This window comes from Melopsittacus undulatus, chromosome 2, assembly GCF_012275295.1.
Source record: "Melopsittacus undulatus isolate bMelUnd1 chromosome 2, bMelUnd1.mat.Z, whole genome shotgun sequence".
Classification (NCBI taxonomy): Eukaryota; Metazoa; Chordata; class Aves; order Psittaciformes; family Psittaculidae; genus Melopsittacus; species Melopsittacus undulatus.
This window is the reverse complement of record NC_047528.1, coordinates 64,240,164-64,256,578: the sequence shown is the minus strand read 5'-3', so window position 1 is coordinate 64,256,578 and position 16,415 is coordinate 64,240,164. Positions and strand designations below refer to the sequence as shown.

At 43.4% G+C, this 16,415-nt stretch overlaps 1 protein-coding gene across 10 annotated transcripts in view; it reads left to right on the top strand.

Annotated features, from left to right (window-relative positions):
* Positions 1-16,415, top strand: part of MAP4K4 (mitogen-activated protein kinase kinase kinase kinase 4) — a 165,277-nt gene that overhangs the window by 69,199 nt on the left and 79,663 nt on the right. For all 10 annotated transcript variants that reach the window (XM_034059981.1, XM_034059984.1, XM_034059980.1 and 7 more), the window contains exon 3: positions 5,865-5,921. In XM_034059981.1, coding sequence (XP_033915872.1) covers positions 5,865-5,921 — 57 coding nt within the window. The remainder of the gene's footprint in view (positions 1-5,864; positions 5,922-16,415) is intronic.

Genomic DNA, 16,415 nt, shown 5'->3' with positions numbered 1-16,415 from the left:
CAGGACTGATAATAACTGTCTTTCATACTTTATAGAATGGAGTACTATGCATGAATAAATTGTCATAATTATTTCTTCAATACACAGCTAGTGAGCTTGTGGATATCTAGAGCAGGATAAGAGAGTATGTTGTTTTCTGTTCTGCTTTCCAGGCATTTGATGTCAAGAGTTAGACAGAGGGAAAATGCAGAATCCTGTCCTTTGTCTTAAACAGTGGGAGTCTTTAATAGCTTCTGGTTGGTTTGGGTTTAGAAATCATCTAACAGGAAGAAAGAACATTAATGTTGACCTTTTTTTCTTCTCATGTGTTTCTGTGGTGATTTGCTAGGCTTTTGTTCTGAGTTTTTTTGCTGATTTTTGTTCTAGAAGGAGCTTCCATGCCAGATAAACATTATCCCTCTTTTTACAGATCTATCTCCATCACTGGAGCCTATGATTTAGCTTACAGAACACTGTATCAGTGGGAACAGCATTATTTTGGCTACAAATGCAACTAGGTGAAAATGTATAAAATATGCTTTTTATATTTTGTTATTTGTTTTTAACTGGGGAGGTTGTTCTCATTTTGTGCCATTCTGTCTTTTTGCCTGTCAAAAAGGCATGTTCTGTTTCCTTCACAAGCACTACTCCCGCTGTTTTACATAGGGTAGGCCTAGTCTTTCTGGGGAGTTGGAAGAAATGTCTTGTAGAGTCCAAGTATTCACAATGCAAAGTTGTTGGTCTGCAGCTTTTTGTGTTGGTGAGTGACAAAAAGAGCTGGTGGTAAACATGCATTGGAATAATAAGGTATCATTTATTGCACTGGTGTGTGCAACTTAATAGCAGAGTATTGCTCCATGGCCTATTGCCTTAGGCTGGTAGGAGTTTAGAGTCAACTAAATAAGATGGAAACTGAGAAGTTAATTTTGGCATGGGGTATTGTACTGCACTACTAAGTGGTGGTACCACGGTGAGTTTTCACGTCATAGCATGTTTAAATGTAGCCTGCTGCTTCTTTGTATGTTGTAGAAACTGAAATATGACTTTGTAGATTATTTTTTCAACTTAGTTGCTTTTCTTTCCACAACTGTCAGCATAGGATTTTGGGAGGCTGGAGAATTTTTCCAAAGACTTAATTGTGTACAGTGCACAGGATAATCCAAGCTTGCAAGTCCATGAGTCATACAGACTGCCTTCCTCCCTTAATGTGTGATGTTGCCCCATGTTCTGCTTCCATGGCATTTAGCTGGAGAGCAAGCTTCCAGGAACAGTCCCCCAAAAGGCACATTACTACACAGGACAGAAACTGTGCTGGTAGGAGAACTACATTACTGTGGAATACATATCTTGGGTAATCAGTGGGGTAGGAGGTAAATGAGCTGATAGGATTTCTTTTGCACTTCATTTGCATAGTTCTTTGATAACATTAAGGCATCTTAGGGGGGGGGAAAAAAACCACTGTGAAAAACAGCACATAACACTGCTTGCCTTTGAACCTTTCCAAAGCAAAAATTTTACAGTAATAACATGTGCAGAGAAAGAAAGAGGCATGAAGTAGGTGTATTAACTGACTTGAAGAGTGTGAGTGGGTTTGAAATCTATAATGTTCTGCAGATCTTGGCAGTCTACCAAGGATTCCCCTTGTCCCTCTGCTTTTCAACATGCTTAAAGCCCACTGAGATGAGAAATAAACAGCATATTGCTATCAGACATGACTGGGAATATGCTTAAGTAGTGCATTCAGTTTAAGATCCAGTTAAATGCTGCAGTGTTGCTGTGTTGATGAGAATAGCTGTATTTTAAACTGCTCCATATGTACGTGAACTTTCTATCATCCTCATGAGAAGAAACAGGACAAGATTTGGGGTCAGCAGGCTCAACTATGTTGACATGCTCATCCCAACAGACCATTTAAAAATAGAATGTTGCAGTAGCCGTCTTAAAAATATTCTTATGTTGCTTCCCTAGGAGGATTATCAAGTGCTTTAATATGAATAGATTAATGGAAAGAGGGAAAGAAAGGCAGGGAGGATACAAAAGAAGCTACAAGTAGTTTGGAAATCTTGATTGATAATAACCTTAACATGGTCTAAATGAAGGGAATGTGTTGGTGGGCTGTTTTTCATGGTGGTAGGAGCCAGGCTTAGGTGACAGTAGCAGTGGTTTGTTGTGGCCTCTACCCTGAGACTTGGTAAAGGGCAGACTCTCGCTCTCTGGATGACATAACCTTTACTACTTGTTGCTGTTGCTGTTACTATTCAGCCTCCTCAGTCCATTGGCTCTGGAGACAGTCACCTTATGCTTAACAAGATGCATTTAGGTTGCTATCAACTTCAGTGAATATTTCATACTCATGTTTAACTTTCTGGCCAGGGGACGCTTACCCGGTGATATCCCCAGCCTCTGATATTTGGTATCTAGCAGTATTTTAAGAAGCTGCTGTTTTCAGTTAGCATGAGTCGTGTTTTGCAATCTGGTGGTGACATTGTTCAGATACTCCAGTGGTAATTGCCAGAAACACAGCTGCAAGAATCTCTGCTGTGCCCTGGGGATGGGTGAGCCTAGGACACCCCAAGGGGCCGCAACTCCAGACAGTGCTAAAGCAGAGGCTTCATTCTGCAGGAAAAATGCTGTCCTGCTGGAGTGTTGGCCAGTGGTGTTGCTGAGATGGTGTCTGGATGGGGCCTTAATGGTTACCGCATTTATGAAGTGTCCTGGGAGTTGGACTTGAATAAATTTTTGTCCCAGGAGGCTGAGTTCAGAGGGTTTCTCCTATCTACACCTCCTGTAGCTCCTTTGTCGCATTCTACCACTTTGTGATTTTGTTATTGTTTTTAATGCAGACAGATTTTTCCAAGGCAAAAGCTGGCTATGAAAATCTGAAGATCAGTTTCCGAAATGGGAATGCTTAGCCATTTTATGTTGCAAGCAAAATTACAGCAGCATGCTAATAGTTTGACAAGTCTGTTCTTGAGCTGTTAAGCAGATAAACAAACAAAATCTCTGCTCATGCTTATATGTTGTGCTTGTGCTGTTTGCTTTCTCCCTCCTTCTAAAAATGTTCTTAATGAAAAGAATGTGGCTTCAAAATGTCCTCTTACTTCTCTTATATAAATGAATATCGTACAACCCCCCACATATGTGTTGTAGATGCTTAGAGTATGAATGCTCCATACATTATGAAAAGGGTATTTGGAGTAATTTTAAACAATATTCTGAAATGACCGGGGTTTAAATTTGGCCTGGGATACTGAGCAGCCCACACTTCCCACAGTCTGCAGTTCCCTTGCTTTCCAGTCCCTTAGGAGGGTTATGGAGAAGCTTTTCCCATCCCTGCTGCAGAAACAGCAAAGTGAAACATGAGCAATGACTGCGCTGTGCTGTAGCTGTTGTAGCCCAGGTTTTCATAGGGTCTGGTGGAGGCACCAGCAGGATCTCATAAAGCTGCAAGGGAAAGATGGTTGGGCTGGTGCATGTTAGTCATCCTGAGTGGGCCAGTCTCACAGGGAGGAACATCATCTTGAGAATAGCTGTGAAGCTGAGCTCTGGGAAGCTTGAGGCTTCTCTCTGGAAATAACAAGCCCACCAGTAGTTCATAGATTTAAAAAGACAAATAGAGCAAACTTTCCATAAGATATGTGGCATCCTGTGGATGTCTTGCTGCATCGTTCTCTGTGTCACTTTCTCTGCTTAGCGTATGTTCTAGCACCGTTTTGGCACCCCTGCTTTGCTGCAGAATTAATAGTGAACCATATTTCACTGTATTTTTAAATGTTTCTTCTTCCTCATTAGTGTTGTGAGCTTTTTTCCTCTGAGATGTCCTTGTTCCTCTCTTATCTTTAGCATATTCCTCTTGTACCTCAGACTGTGCTTCCCCATGTCCTTGGGCCTTTTAATTCCTTCCACGGGGCTGTGGGCAGTGCTGAGAGAAGGCGTTCTTCCACCTCCATGTGAAACATTTCTCCCTCTTCCCTTGGTGGGATGTTAAATCCTGAGGAGAAGACCACAGGCTTTTGTCATTAGGCAGAGGTCCAGGGTTGGAAATTGGAGTTGCATCTCTCCTGGGCTTGCTGAAAGGCAAGAAGTAGTAAGGTCAAGGTGAGGTCAGTCTTGGCTACTGCACACCTTCCGACCCTAACTTTGTTTCAGAATCGAAACCAGCTTGAGACCAAGCTGTAAAAAGAAATGCATGCAATAAAGGGAGTTTACAGAGCCAGCAGAAGCCTGAGTACAGTGATTTATTTATAGAAAGCATGGGGATTGGTTAATAAGGGGAGAGAGAAGCGCAATGAGAGTTGTGAAAGAAAGCGGAGGCTGTGAATTCTGCAGTATTCCATCCTTTCTACGGCACCAGCAGTATGCCTGGCTATTGGCTTCGTGGAAGGGGTATCATAAGGTGTGAAGTGGTCAGGATGTCTCCAGAGAGGCTGGTGGTTTGGGGTGCTTCAGTTCTGGGGTGTCAGTCTTGAAAGAAGCTGTAAAGTGATAAAGTATTTAGTCCAAGAAAAAAATATCCTGTTGATGTCCATCAGTTATACTGGATGCTATGTATAAGTTTCTGCCTAGGAAACCTAAAAATTGGTGAGAAGAAAGGTAAAGGAACTGTGACTTTAATGCAGTGTTTTGTTGTGGCTTTTATCATTATTTGTGATAAAAGTGAAGAAGTGTAGTGGGCACACCTCTTCCTGGCAAGCATGACTGATTCAGACAGGAGCCTTTGAGGACGATGCTTGCAAAAGGCGTTGCGAGCCCAGGCTGTTTGGAAGTCTCAGGGCAGCCTGCTGGGTGTCATGTAGAGAGCAGGATAACACCAATCCTAGGGCCATTTCTGAGTGCGTGTTTGGAATAAAAATACAGCACAGCTAATTGATACGGCCCCACCTTGTGTAAAAATATACTGGAGAAAGAAAGGGTTTTGTCAGAGTCAGCTGAGGCCAGTTAGAGCCCAGCCATGGCTGGAGCTGGAGGGGCCGGTGGTGCTGCCTGCCTCCCAGCCATGCAGTCCGCCTCCTGCCAGCTCTGGCTCTGCTCTGACTGCAGAGCACAAACCAGTTTAATTTCCTGATCTGCAGTCCCCCGCCCCACCCTGCAGTTTGCTTTTTCTGTGTTAACTTTCTGCCATTTCAGTGATCTCAATCAGCTTATCATATGATCTGATGAGTGCCAGAAGGAGCTCAGTGCTCCCAGGAGAAATATGTGACAGGAGGCTGGAGGGAGGCAGGGGAAGGAAGGGTTGGAGCTCCCCGCTGCAGGAGCTGGGATCTATTAATTCAGCTCCAGCTGTACTGAGAAACCATACCCTTATGGTGGCGTAGCTGAAGGGAGACAACGTCTTGTTCTTGTCTAGCTATTGTGAGACAGGCGAAGAGAGCTATTGCAGGTCTGATGCATCACTTGAAGAAAACTCACTTTCTTTCACTGGTGAAGACCAAAACAAAGAGAAATGTCCTTTTTGCAACCCCCTAAGCATGCTTGCATTTAGCTAGTAATATGTCACCCAAGTACTAGGTGCTGGTGCTTGGAAATAAAAGACACAATATGGCGAGTTTTACTATTCTAGCATGTTAATAAACTATCATTACCGACTATGAGCTTTGCTAAAGTAAACAGAAGGGAAGCTGTGAATGTAATCTTTATGCACTTAATCTTGGTAAACATCCTTTTAATGTGGAGAAAAAAGAAATGGGTTCTAAGATTTGTATAAGAACACTTTAAAAAACCTTTTTTTAATCCTTCCAGAGCGTTGTTTTACATATGAAATATCAGAAGGGTCCAGTGCAGCTGGGGAAAACCCAGTGTCTGGACCTGTTGTCTGAATGTTTTGCTCTGTGTATGCTGGAGGGATGGGTGAGATGCTGGCACTGACTTTTCTCTCTCTTCTTCAGGGTCGACATGTCAAGACAGGTCAGCTGGCAGCCATCAAAGTCATGGACGTTACAGAGGTGAGCAGAAGAACAATCTACTTTATTAACAATATGGGTAAAATTTAATAATAAGAGATGGCATATGGCTTACCTCGTATTTATTTTGAAGGGCATAGTCCTTGTATGTGGACCTTTGCTTTTTGTTTGCAGGACCTGACCTCTCCAGCCCATCTGCCCTTTATGAGATTTCTGTTTCAGGCCCTCTGGTCTTCTTCACAGATTGCTTTGGCTGGTCCCAGGACATATGAGCAGTCATTGCACTCCCTTTTCAGACACTTCTCAGAAGAGAGGAAATAAGTCAGATTCCCCTCTTCCTACCTTTTTCTCTTAAATGTAGCATCTTGTTTGTACCAAAAGGGGTGAGGAGGCTGCTTGACGTAGAAGTTGGTAGTTTCACTGCTACATTTGCAGCCTACAAAGGGTATATATTTATTCAAAGGAGTGGGTCCAACAAAGTTCCAAGAAGTCTGAAAGCAGAAACATCTGCAGGAATGATGAGCAGATTGCTGGCAGAATTCAGCAGTATAAAGTAGTAGTTGTAACTGACCTGGAGGATTTACTGTGGAGCTTTAGATGGGAAAGATGGGAAATTAACCCAGCCAAAGAAATAAAAAATATATGCCTGTACTTGAATCCTTAGATGTCTTGCAGTTTATGCTGTTCAAGAAGCAATCAGTTTAAATTATGTCTTCAAAACAGATCAGGAAAAGCATGGGTTTTTTCCTGTTGATTCCATTCGTATTTTCTAGAGTTACATCCCCAAATTAACAACAGCTTCAGATTTAAAATCAAATGGTATCCTCCTGTGTGATATCTGCAACACTTGACTGATACCACTCTTCTGAAGAGAGGCTGTGCCTCTTGAAACCAAGCATCTTATTTTTCTGAACTCTTCAATCTTTTATAGGTATTAGTGGAAAAATTGTGTTAATGCATGTGTATTGTAGAAGGCAGGAGGGCTTTGGCAAAGTCACTATATTAAGCAAAACTCCTAAAGGGTGTTGCTGCAAAATGTGTTATAGTTTGGTGTGTGTATAGGTGCCATCAAGTAAAAGGGGCTCCAAAAGGACACAAGCTCTTAGGTGAGTGACTGGGGAGTACTGGGTAAACAGGCAGGAAAACAAGAAGGTAAGCTTAGGTCAACTGGTGGGACTTCAGCTGTATCTCTGAATCTGCTTGTGATCGATGGGCAGTGTGACTGCCCTTCTCTAACTTAAGCTGTTGTGTCTGCCAAGAGCTAGACATTCTTGCTTTGTAAGATGGCCTGATAAAAATCAGTTTTCAGCTGGAGATTTTCAAAGGCTGCCTTCATGAGGAGGCAGTGCTCTTTTGCTGCAGTTAACAAGCAGGCAAACCAGAGAAGAATGAAGGTGTGTTGACACACAGTGAATGTTCTTTGCAGAGCAAACGTTTCCATTTGTGCAGTGGTTTTACACAGGGCAGCTTTCTGGACAGTGCACAGCAAAGGCGTCTTCCATAAGATTGGCTGTACTGTACACTCCCTCTGTTTTTAATAGCTTGTCTTAATCAAAAACAGTTGTAATGGAGAGGTTGCACAGCAAAAGGAAAAAATTGAAAAATGCTGTCTGTAGTATGGCTGAGCTCATGTTGTGGGAGATGCTTATGTTTTGAAACTCTTTATTTTTGGCTGTTTCTGAAAAGCCAGTTGTATATTGGCATTGTCTGACTTTCATCTCAGAAGCTCATGCTTTTTCAGGGGCTAAGGGGCAATCAGAGGGAGGAGTTTGGAGATGTTGGCCCCATGCAGCTTGAAAGTGTTGTCGTTCCTACCAGTGGAGCTCACGTGTTTTTGCTTCTAAGCAGTGAGCCTGCAGAGGCTAAAAATGTGGTGTAAATTCTTCCAAGTCGTGTTAAGTCATCTCCAGTTTTTAACACCAGGCACGGATGATACTGTTCCTAACACCAGGCATGAGTGATACCATTGCATGTACCATTTTCTTGGTGGCAGATGTGGCCACAGGATATTCCTGTCCACTCTTTCTTGCTGGTTCCTTGCCGATTTCCTAACACTTGTGCCGGCACAACTGCCCCGGGACCAGATGGTGACCTGGATCAGTGAACAAGCTGTGGTTCCAGGTTAAAAATACCCTCGCTCTTCTTTTTCCCCTGGTTATTTATAACCTGGATTGGTTTGCTGGTCTGGTGTAGCACATGACATTGAAAACAGTTGTGCTGTCGCTATGAAGAAGGTGGTGTGAGACTGGAAAAGAGCTGTTACCAGGCATGGTGGAGAAGGGGCAGTAGCTCAGATTGATGCTGCTGACAGAGATGTCCATGTCATGAAGTTTTGTCATCAGTTCCTCAGGGAATGGTGTCATGAAGGCCTCCTTTTGCTGGCAGACAGCGCATTCGCATCCTGGAGATGGAGGCTTATGGATGGTATAGAGAGAGCATGTGGGACAGAAAGGGCAGTGCCACCAGACTGCCACCATCAGCACTGCCCCAAAAGAAATGCTGGAGGGACCACAGGCTCAAATATACCTTCTCCACCTGCTTCAGGAGCTACAATTAGGTGAACTGCTCTTGTAGGCCAGTGATGACACTGTGTCGGTGTCCATGGGGAAAGAGGCCTCAGTGGAAACTTCCATAAAACAGAAAATGTGATTTTTTTTTGGGGGGGGGGGTTGTGTTTGGTTTGTTTTTTTTTTTTTTTTTGTTAAACATCTACAGAACCTCTAGGTGATTGTGATTTTTGCCTCTGTGTCACTGGCAGTGTTACACTTTTCTGCTTAACTACAGGCAGTGCCATGGAGGGTTATCAGATTGTTTAGTATCACCTGCATTGAGAACAGATCCAAGGCTTTCTTCTGGGATACGTCTGATCTAGTACCTGCTTTGCCAAACACTTGACAAATTAGGAAGCTTAATGTGTTGGCACGCTCTGTGGGCACACCCCAGATTTTCAGTTTTCAAAGCCCCAGTTCTGCAATTCACACATTGCTCAGGATCAGCGAGGTTACATCAGTTCTGGGCTGTACAGCTTTGATCACCCGCATGGGAGGGATGTCAAAATCGGAGTGACGGCTTTCCTGAAAAAGTTTTGGTTGGCATGAAGAAAACAAGGTGGTATAACCTCCGATTAGAGACATTGGAAGAAACATCACAGCTCTGTAACATACATGGTGCTGTGGAAATGCTGTTCATCCTTCCCAGCTTTTCTTGTGGTTTTCTCTTCAGATTTTAATTTTGAAAAGAATGGTGGTAAGGATGAGAAAAGAGGAGGTGGGCTGAAGATATCAGCTTGATCTTTGAATATATTATGACTAGTTAGTACTGCTGCCTGAAATGTTAGGGGGGTGTTGATGTGCATAAAACTTTCCTGTCTCTTCCACTTTCCTCCTCTCTAAACAAATTAAGAAAAGGCTTAGAAGATTGTGTGGATCTTTATAGATCTTTACATCTGCAGCACTAAAGCAGAGGCACTAAAGGATCTGTAAGATCTAAAGATCCGTAAGTTTTCCTACAGAATGGTGCATGTGTAGGTCCCATTTTCACTTTCTGAGGGCGAAGCTGGAGAGCATGTAGGGTGAAAAAAAATTTCACTGGAGCATAGAACAAATAAAAACCCCACAAGTCCTCATCAATTGAAAGCTATTCTGTTGTTGGAATGAGCCCAACGACCGTAAAAGGGGAACAGTATGAACTCTCAGGGTGTACACGCTTCAGAAATCATTCTCTGAGATGTACATATATGTAGGGTGAAGCTCAGGCTGCATGCGTGTTATGGAGGGAGGCATCATTTGAGAGATTGTTGTAGTCTTTAATCCTTTTAGTGTCTCTGTTCCTTTTGGGGCATTGTTTTGGAGAAGGCAGTGTACAGTCCATGTTGACCCCTTCCACTCGCTTGCCCGTGAGCTCCTTGCTGCTTACTGGTGTGCAGCCCTGTAGCACACCAGCTGAGCCGTGACCGATGTTATCAGATGCAACACAAGTACACTGCAAGATTTGGCAGTCACTGTAGTTAGAAGAATCCATTTTCTTGTGAAATAAATAACATTTAAAACCTTAGCAAAGCTTACTTGGCAAATCTGCCTGCATCTAAGCTGTTAACTTGCATTACACCCTAAACAAGCGGCTCAACTCTGCTTAACTTTTTTGGAGGCTTTCTGTGCAGGTGCACAGTTGGTTTCCAGTGTCACTCCTGTGTTTCCCTTCCAGCGATGCTTTTCTCTTTGAAAGGTTTAGTAACGATTTAGGGGGAAAAACACAACCGCTTCTTTTCTGTTCATTATAACCCCTGACGCTGCTGCTTCTTCCTCCTACCTCTTCCCACACACACGCTTGGCATCCCTTGGGAAAGTTTTCCGCATGCCTTTTTTAATAGCAGCATTTCTCAGCTCTTGTGCCCAGTGTTTCATGACTTGTCCAGTCTAGTCTGTGTAAAATTATGCTAAGTAAACAACTGGATACTGTATCCTGCTGATTTATGAAAGACAGACAAGCTTTTAGTGCTTGACTGTCATGCCCTTTCTGTACGTGCTCTGCACAAAAATTAACAACCCCAAACCAAAACCTCTAGGCCTGCAGAGAAACATGTCACATCTCCCATACCTAGACAGGAAAGGTTACCCGAATTATTCATTGCTGTCTTCCCGACTCTGCTGACTGCTTTTTTTTCTGTTGCAGTAGGCAAGTCACTTTGATTCTTATGAGTCTGTATCTTATGGCCTACGTAGTGTTATAAACTGCGATCATGTGGATGATCTATCCATAGTCTGTAACACATCCAATACCAATCTGCAGAAAGACTGCAGATAAATAAAAATGTGTGTGTTCCCACACATGCAGGCAGACAAAATGAGGGGAAAACAAAAATGATAACCACCAAAAATTTATCATAACATTTATTTATATTTATATTTATTTATTTACCATGAGAACCTGTAGACAGTCTGTGGATTTTGATCTTAAGGAAAACATTAAGAAGTTGATGCTTCATGTGAAAAGACTGGGAAATGCAGATCCTCACAGCACTGTGTAACAGAACTGGGTTAAGCCAGTCCAGAGAAACTGATTATGGGCTGGCCTTTTATTGTGGAGACATGAATGCACTGCTTTACCTGGCTTAGTGCAGCTACCTGATGAAGTACTTATACAGCAGTCCATGCCTGTGCTTACTGCAAAGTTAGCCAAAGCAGACCTGAAGCCAGTAGAATTACTGAAAGCCCTTGCCATATCCTTTCCTCTTGATATGAATTGGAGAGAATGGATCATGGTACTAAGAATCTAGATTGTTCCCATGGGGAGTACTGGCACCCTGTTTGCTTGTCCCTCAAATGTGAGTTTGCTTGCTACTTGTCTGTACCGCATTTTGCAGTCTTTGGTTAAACAGTTACTCGGCAAAACAAAGAATCATTCTGTGGAAAAGGAATAAACAGGAAAGGTATTTACAGTGTGAACAGCCCAGTCCCTCCTGAAGCTGGTGAACCTCTGATCTCTTCCAGGGATTAGGTCAAAAAAGAAAAAAAGAAGTCTTCTGGGAACTTTCTGTTGCAGTTCAGAGGAAAACAGAGCTGAGCAGAGTGGTCCCTTAAGCTGTAACATCTGGTTTGGGAGGTCAAAAACAGCTACAATAGTCTAGCAGTCAGCGGGGCAGCCTTTTTTTGAGCTGTAGAGCATTTGTATAATTGCCTGTTTCCCTCCTTAAATTGAGCTCCTGCAACTACTTCTGCTGCATGCCCTTGCCCAGGAGCTTGGCACACTTCTTTCCATGCTTTATCATGGCTCTGATGGCGGGAGGCTCTCAGCCCTGTGGTGCTGGCTGATGTCCTTGTGGAACCAGGCTCTCCTGCAGACCCATCAGGTACACACTGCCTGGGTTGGGCAGAACAGGTCCAGTCCATCTTCATGGTGAAGGCTCTGCACAGCGGAGGGAGCTCACAGCAAGACATTTACAACATCCGTGTCCTTGGGTGGCAGGGCAGTGCTTAGCCTTCCTGCTCGTAGTCCTGACAGAGCAGAGTGACATTTAACTCTGGGGAGCCTTTTGTCCTTACAGTCATACTTTATCTCACAGCAAGACAAATACATCTAACACCCAGCTTGAGTCAGATCTGCAGTTTTTGGGTGCGATCCAGTAAACCTTCCTGGAGCAGTGGTAACACCAGTTTGGGTAAAGGGCAGACTTCCACTCTCTTCATCTGAGTCCTGGGATGGTTAGCAAGACTATCAGTGGAAGAGCTTATTTTATGAAGGGGAGAATGTCGGTTTTGATGCAGTTGCAAGAGGAAGGTTGAATAAGGAGCTCTGCATTCAGTTTGAGTCAGGACAGAATGCTGTGGCTATTACCAAGCACAGCAACTTGGGTAATGATACACAACATGGATTGACTGGAGAGAGCTGGTGCCGAGCACCAAGGCTCTGCATTACTGCGTCCCAGTGAAGAGCAACTTCACACTGATACTGTGGTTGGTGGGAAAAATTTGCTATGGGGAAAGAAAAATACATGCTTGTTTCTATATTTGCTTTTTCCAGCATACAATTTCTTCTCAGTGCAAGTTTTTCACCCGGGTGGAAGACTGACTGCATTGCATGCACTGCCTGTTGTCAGTTGTCCTTGCAGGTATACTGCTCTATATATTTTAACATGCCTGTTTTGGGACCTGACTGTTTCAAGGCTAGAAGAAACAGATGTTTTCCTTTTTGCCTTTAAGATCCTTGAGTGCATCATTGCTGCCACACCAACATCTATTACCTGTCAACAGCAGAAGTCTGTGACAGCTTCATGGTGCTCTTTTAGTAGTAGTACTCCTGTTGCATGGCTTTTTAGCTGAGGCCAGGAGATGGCTTCATACTCAAGGCTGATCATGGATCATTGTGTTAGGAAAGTGCGAAGAAAGCTGTGTTGCCTCTGCCTTCTCCTCATCTGTGTGCTTATGCCAGGTCTGATGTGCAAGGTTTTTGTCCTGTCTAGCAGAAAAAATGCTTTGCCAATGCTCTGCAAGTTATAATGTAGTTTAGATTACTCAAACTGAATTTATAGCCACATAAAGGGAACTTTGCTGTAGTTTGGAGTGCAGAAGTATCTTCTTTTTTTAGGGAGATAGCTTTAAACTTTTGCCTACCTGGCTGTCAGAGAACCAGATAACAATGCTGTAGCACAACAGATGATACTGAGGTTATGCTGCCCAGCTCTGGCACTGTAATCTGTTACTGCTCATCACTTTGTGGGAGCACATGTTTAGTACTGGAGCATAATGGAAACTAGAAGGCTGTGTAGGCTACAGCTGACTTCCATTAGTGACAGGGTAGGATTGTGTATTAAGAAGATTTCTCTACAAGCCTTGAGCTCGTTGGACAAGTCTAGACTTTTTCTGCAAAAACTTCTTTCCTTTGGTCTGATGGTGCAACTGCATTGACACACTCAAAGGAAAGGATAAGTCATCTACGTGAGCTACTGACGTCTGTTACTATCCTTATAATGAGTAGAACAAGTACTTGAATTCCAGCTTTTGGGCACTGTTTGTCAGTCCAAGTGGGCAATATTCATACATTTAACTGTAATCCTGTGCCTGTTTTTTCTTTAGTCATAAGCTTAGTACCTGCAGTCATCTGGAGACCTTCTGTGAGCATTAACAAGGAAGTCACTAATGACAATGTGATTTTATATATATATGAATGACTGCTAGCATATGTCTTTGTTAGGGAATTCTGGACCCTAATACTGGCAATGGTGAAGGCTCAGTGTGGGTAGTGTGAGGATGCTTTCACAATCGTGATACTTAATCTACAGGTCATACCTGCACTGACACGAATTTGAGCAATAGTAGCCTGTGCAAGTTCTAGTGATGGAGCATATCTTCTGAGCTGAGGGGAGCGTTCATGCAGGTGGCCTCAACAGAGGCAATTTGCTGCTGCCTTCCTGACCATTGAGCTCTGTTTGTTTGAGCTGTCTGAGGAGATTCCAGTTCTGATGGGAAACAGAAATGTTTTGTGTGCAGATAATAGCAAGAAGCACAGGGCTGCGTTTTGTATCATTTCTGTCAGACATGCAGCACAGCTTAATTTACCCCTGGTGAATCAGACATATTGTCTACTCAAGGAAAACAAGGCAACCCTGTCAATACGGCACTAGAGCATGTGTGCTCTTGCCAGTTTGGGTAGAGAAAAACCAATGGGGATTATGACAGAGCATTGCGCTTTGATTTTAGCGAGTATCTAGGCCGAACTTGTGTCTGCGGTGTATTCCTCCTGCCTGTGAATAGGCAAGCAAGAGATCCCTGGCCCAGCATGAACTGCTGTCTCGCAGAAGTGCACTTTAAAATGTGGCTTGGGCATTAAGATCAAAGACAGAAGAATTGGTTTTCTGTTTATGTTAAAGGGGGTATATCTGCTTGAAATATAATCTTTCTTGACTGTGTTTAACTGTAGTTTCATAAACTGCACCTGCCTGTGGGCTCCTCCTGTTTTTGCTGTGACATTCCACATTTTTATCTCGACTTCCTAAGGAAATGAGGCTTCTTGGCAATAGTGTGTGTGTGTGTGTCCGGCTTTCTTTTCCACCAAATATCTTTTGGATCTGCTGGCCAGCTTCAGCCAAGTTTAATGAGGAGGGGAGGAGAAATTCCAAAGATACAAAGTCCCAACAAGTTATGTGAAAGCTGGCAGGCTGTGTGGGGAAGGGAGAGGCTGAAATTTATAGCCTCTGCTTTGGGAATGGTAGGCAGACCTTAGCCACTGTCCATTATCAGTCAGCTGGCCACTGTTCTGCAGTAAATCAGGAGGGGAAGTAGATGTTTGGGTTTTTCTTCTTTAAAGAAGTAGTTCTGATGCTTGACTTTCAAGTGAGTGATGCAGTGCTAGGAGTGTGTGCAGGGTAGCACGTGCAAACTACTTCTGAGCATCTTAAAGTCTCCCTTTGGTTCTTTCTTTAGCTTACCGGCCCACAGGTTGCACTGTGTATTTGAGATTATCCTGTGTGAGCTCTGTCCCTCTCTTTCTCTTTCTTAACATGTGTATATGTAGATATAAATGTAAAATAGCAGTGTTACTCTCCAGCATTTAAGGAGACAAAAAAATGTTTGGTCTAAGTCTCTCGATAGTGCTCCTTTTGCAAGATGCAGTTTGAGTGATTATGTAGGGAGTTGGCTACGGTACAGTCTTAAAGTGCAGCTCCTAAATCCAGTGATAAAGGCAGCAAGTGCTAATGCTGAAGGACCTGGGAATTCGTTGTACTCTAAGCTGACTTGTAACCATGATAAACGCTCCCCTTGTGCCTAACAGGAAAGTGTTTTTCTCCCCCTGTGCCTTATCTCTTGAATATGCAATGGGAAGCACACGGCTGAGCCAAGTGTTAAAAGAGCCTTGAAGATGCTGCGCAAAGCAGTTCAATTGATCAGTGTAGAAGATGCTGTTTTTCTCCTGACCCTAGAAGCATTGCAAGTCTTTCCGACAAGGGGCCTGTGAACATTCCTCTAGGTAGGTTTAATCCAAAAGAGATTAAAGCCACTGACTCTGCTTTGTGTATTCCCTCTGGCAGAGAACATGTTCTACTGATAAATAAAAGTGCAAAGATGTTGTTATTAAATTGCAAAGATCCGTGCTTCATAAAAAGCACAAGTTTTAGTTTTGCACTCCTGTCCTTGCTGTCTCAGTAAGACCTGCTTCAAGCATGATTAGACCAATGGAAGTCTAGCCAAGGAGGCATCTTTTTGTTCTGATGATTCCATGCTGACTTTTTTTGTGTCAGGCTTTTATTTCTCAAGCAGTTGGATCTGGAAGGTGTGCCTGTGAGAAGCGAGTGAGTTTAGCAGCAGAAGCAGCTACTGCTCCTGTGTAGAGAGCAAGCACATTGGTGGTATGTTTTGCCTCACATCCACCTGGTAAAACAGTAGTTTCTTTACCCAGCACATCACTGGTGCAAAAGATGTGATGAGAGTTCAACAGCCTGCTCTCTTTTGCACCTGCATCTGCAGCATTGGGGGTATTTACAAGTATCCCTCTCTGTTTAGTAGAGGAGTCTGTTCCAGAAATGAACTTCCAGGGTTTTTTGCATGTCAGCTGGTGTATGTAGTGTTTCTGCAGTGTTTCACTAGGGCAAGGATGTTTTCCAGTGTAGCTTCCCCTTCATGAACTGAACTGAATGTTAGTGTTTCATTCTAGAGCCAGTAAGAACTAAGTGGAAATCCTAGTGTAAATGCAGCAGCCCACAGACCTTCGGATAACTGTTACTGGCCTGGCGAAACACCTTGGTTCTGTATCCAAGATCAAGAAAGGAGAGTGTCCGTAACTCCTGAAAACCATGTTATTAATGTGGAATATTCTACCGAATAGAAACGTAATTGAGTGAAGAGACCAGAGGCAGCTGGGAGATGCAACATCCCCGTGGCTGGCTGCTGGGCTCCCCACAGCACTAGCCTGTCCTCCCAGCCAGGGCTGCGGGTGGCCAGGCAGCCATGAGTCACTGCTGTGGAAATACTGATGCAAAGGCAGCACCATTAGAGAGGATTTTATTTGTCTCTTGCATATTTTACCTCAACAGCCTTTTCTGTA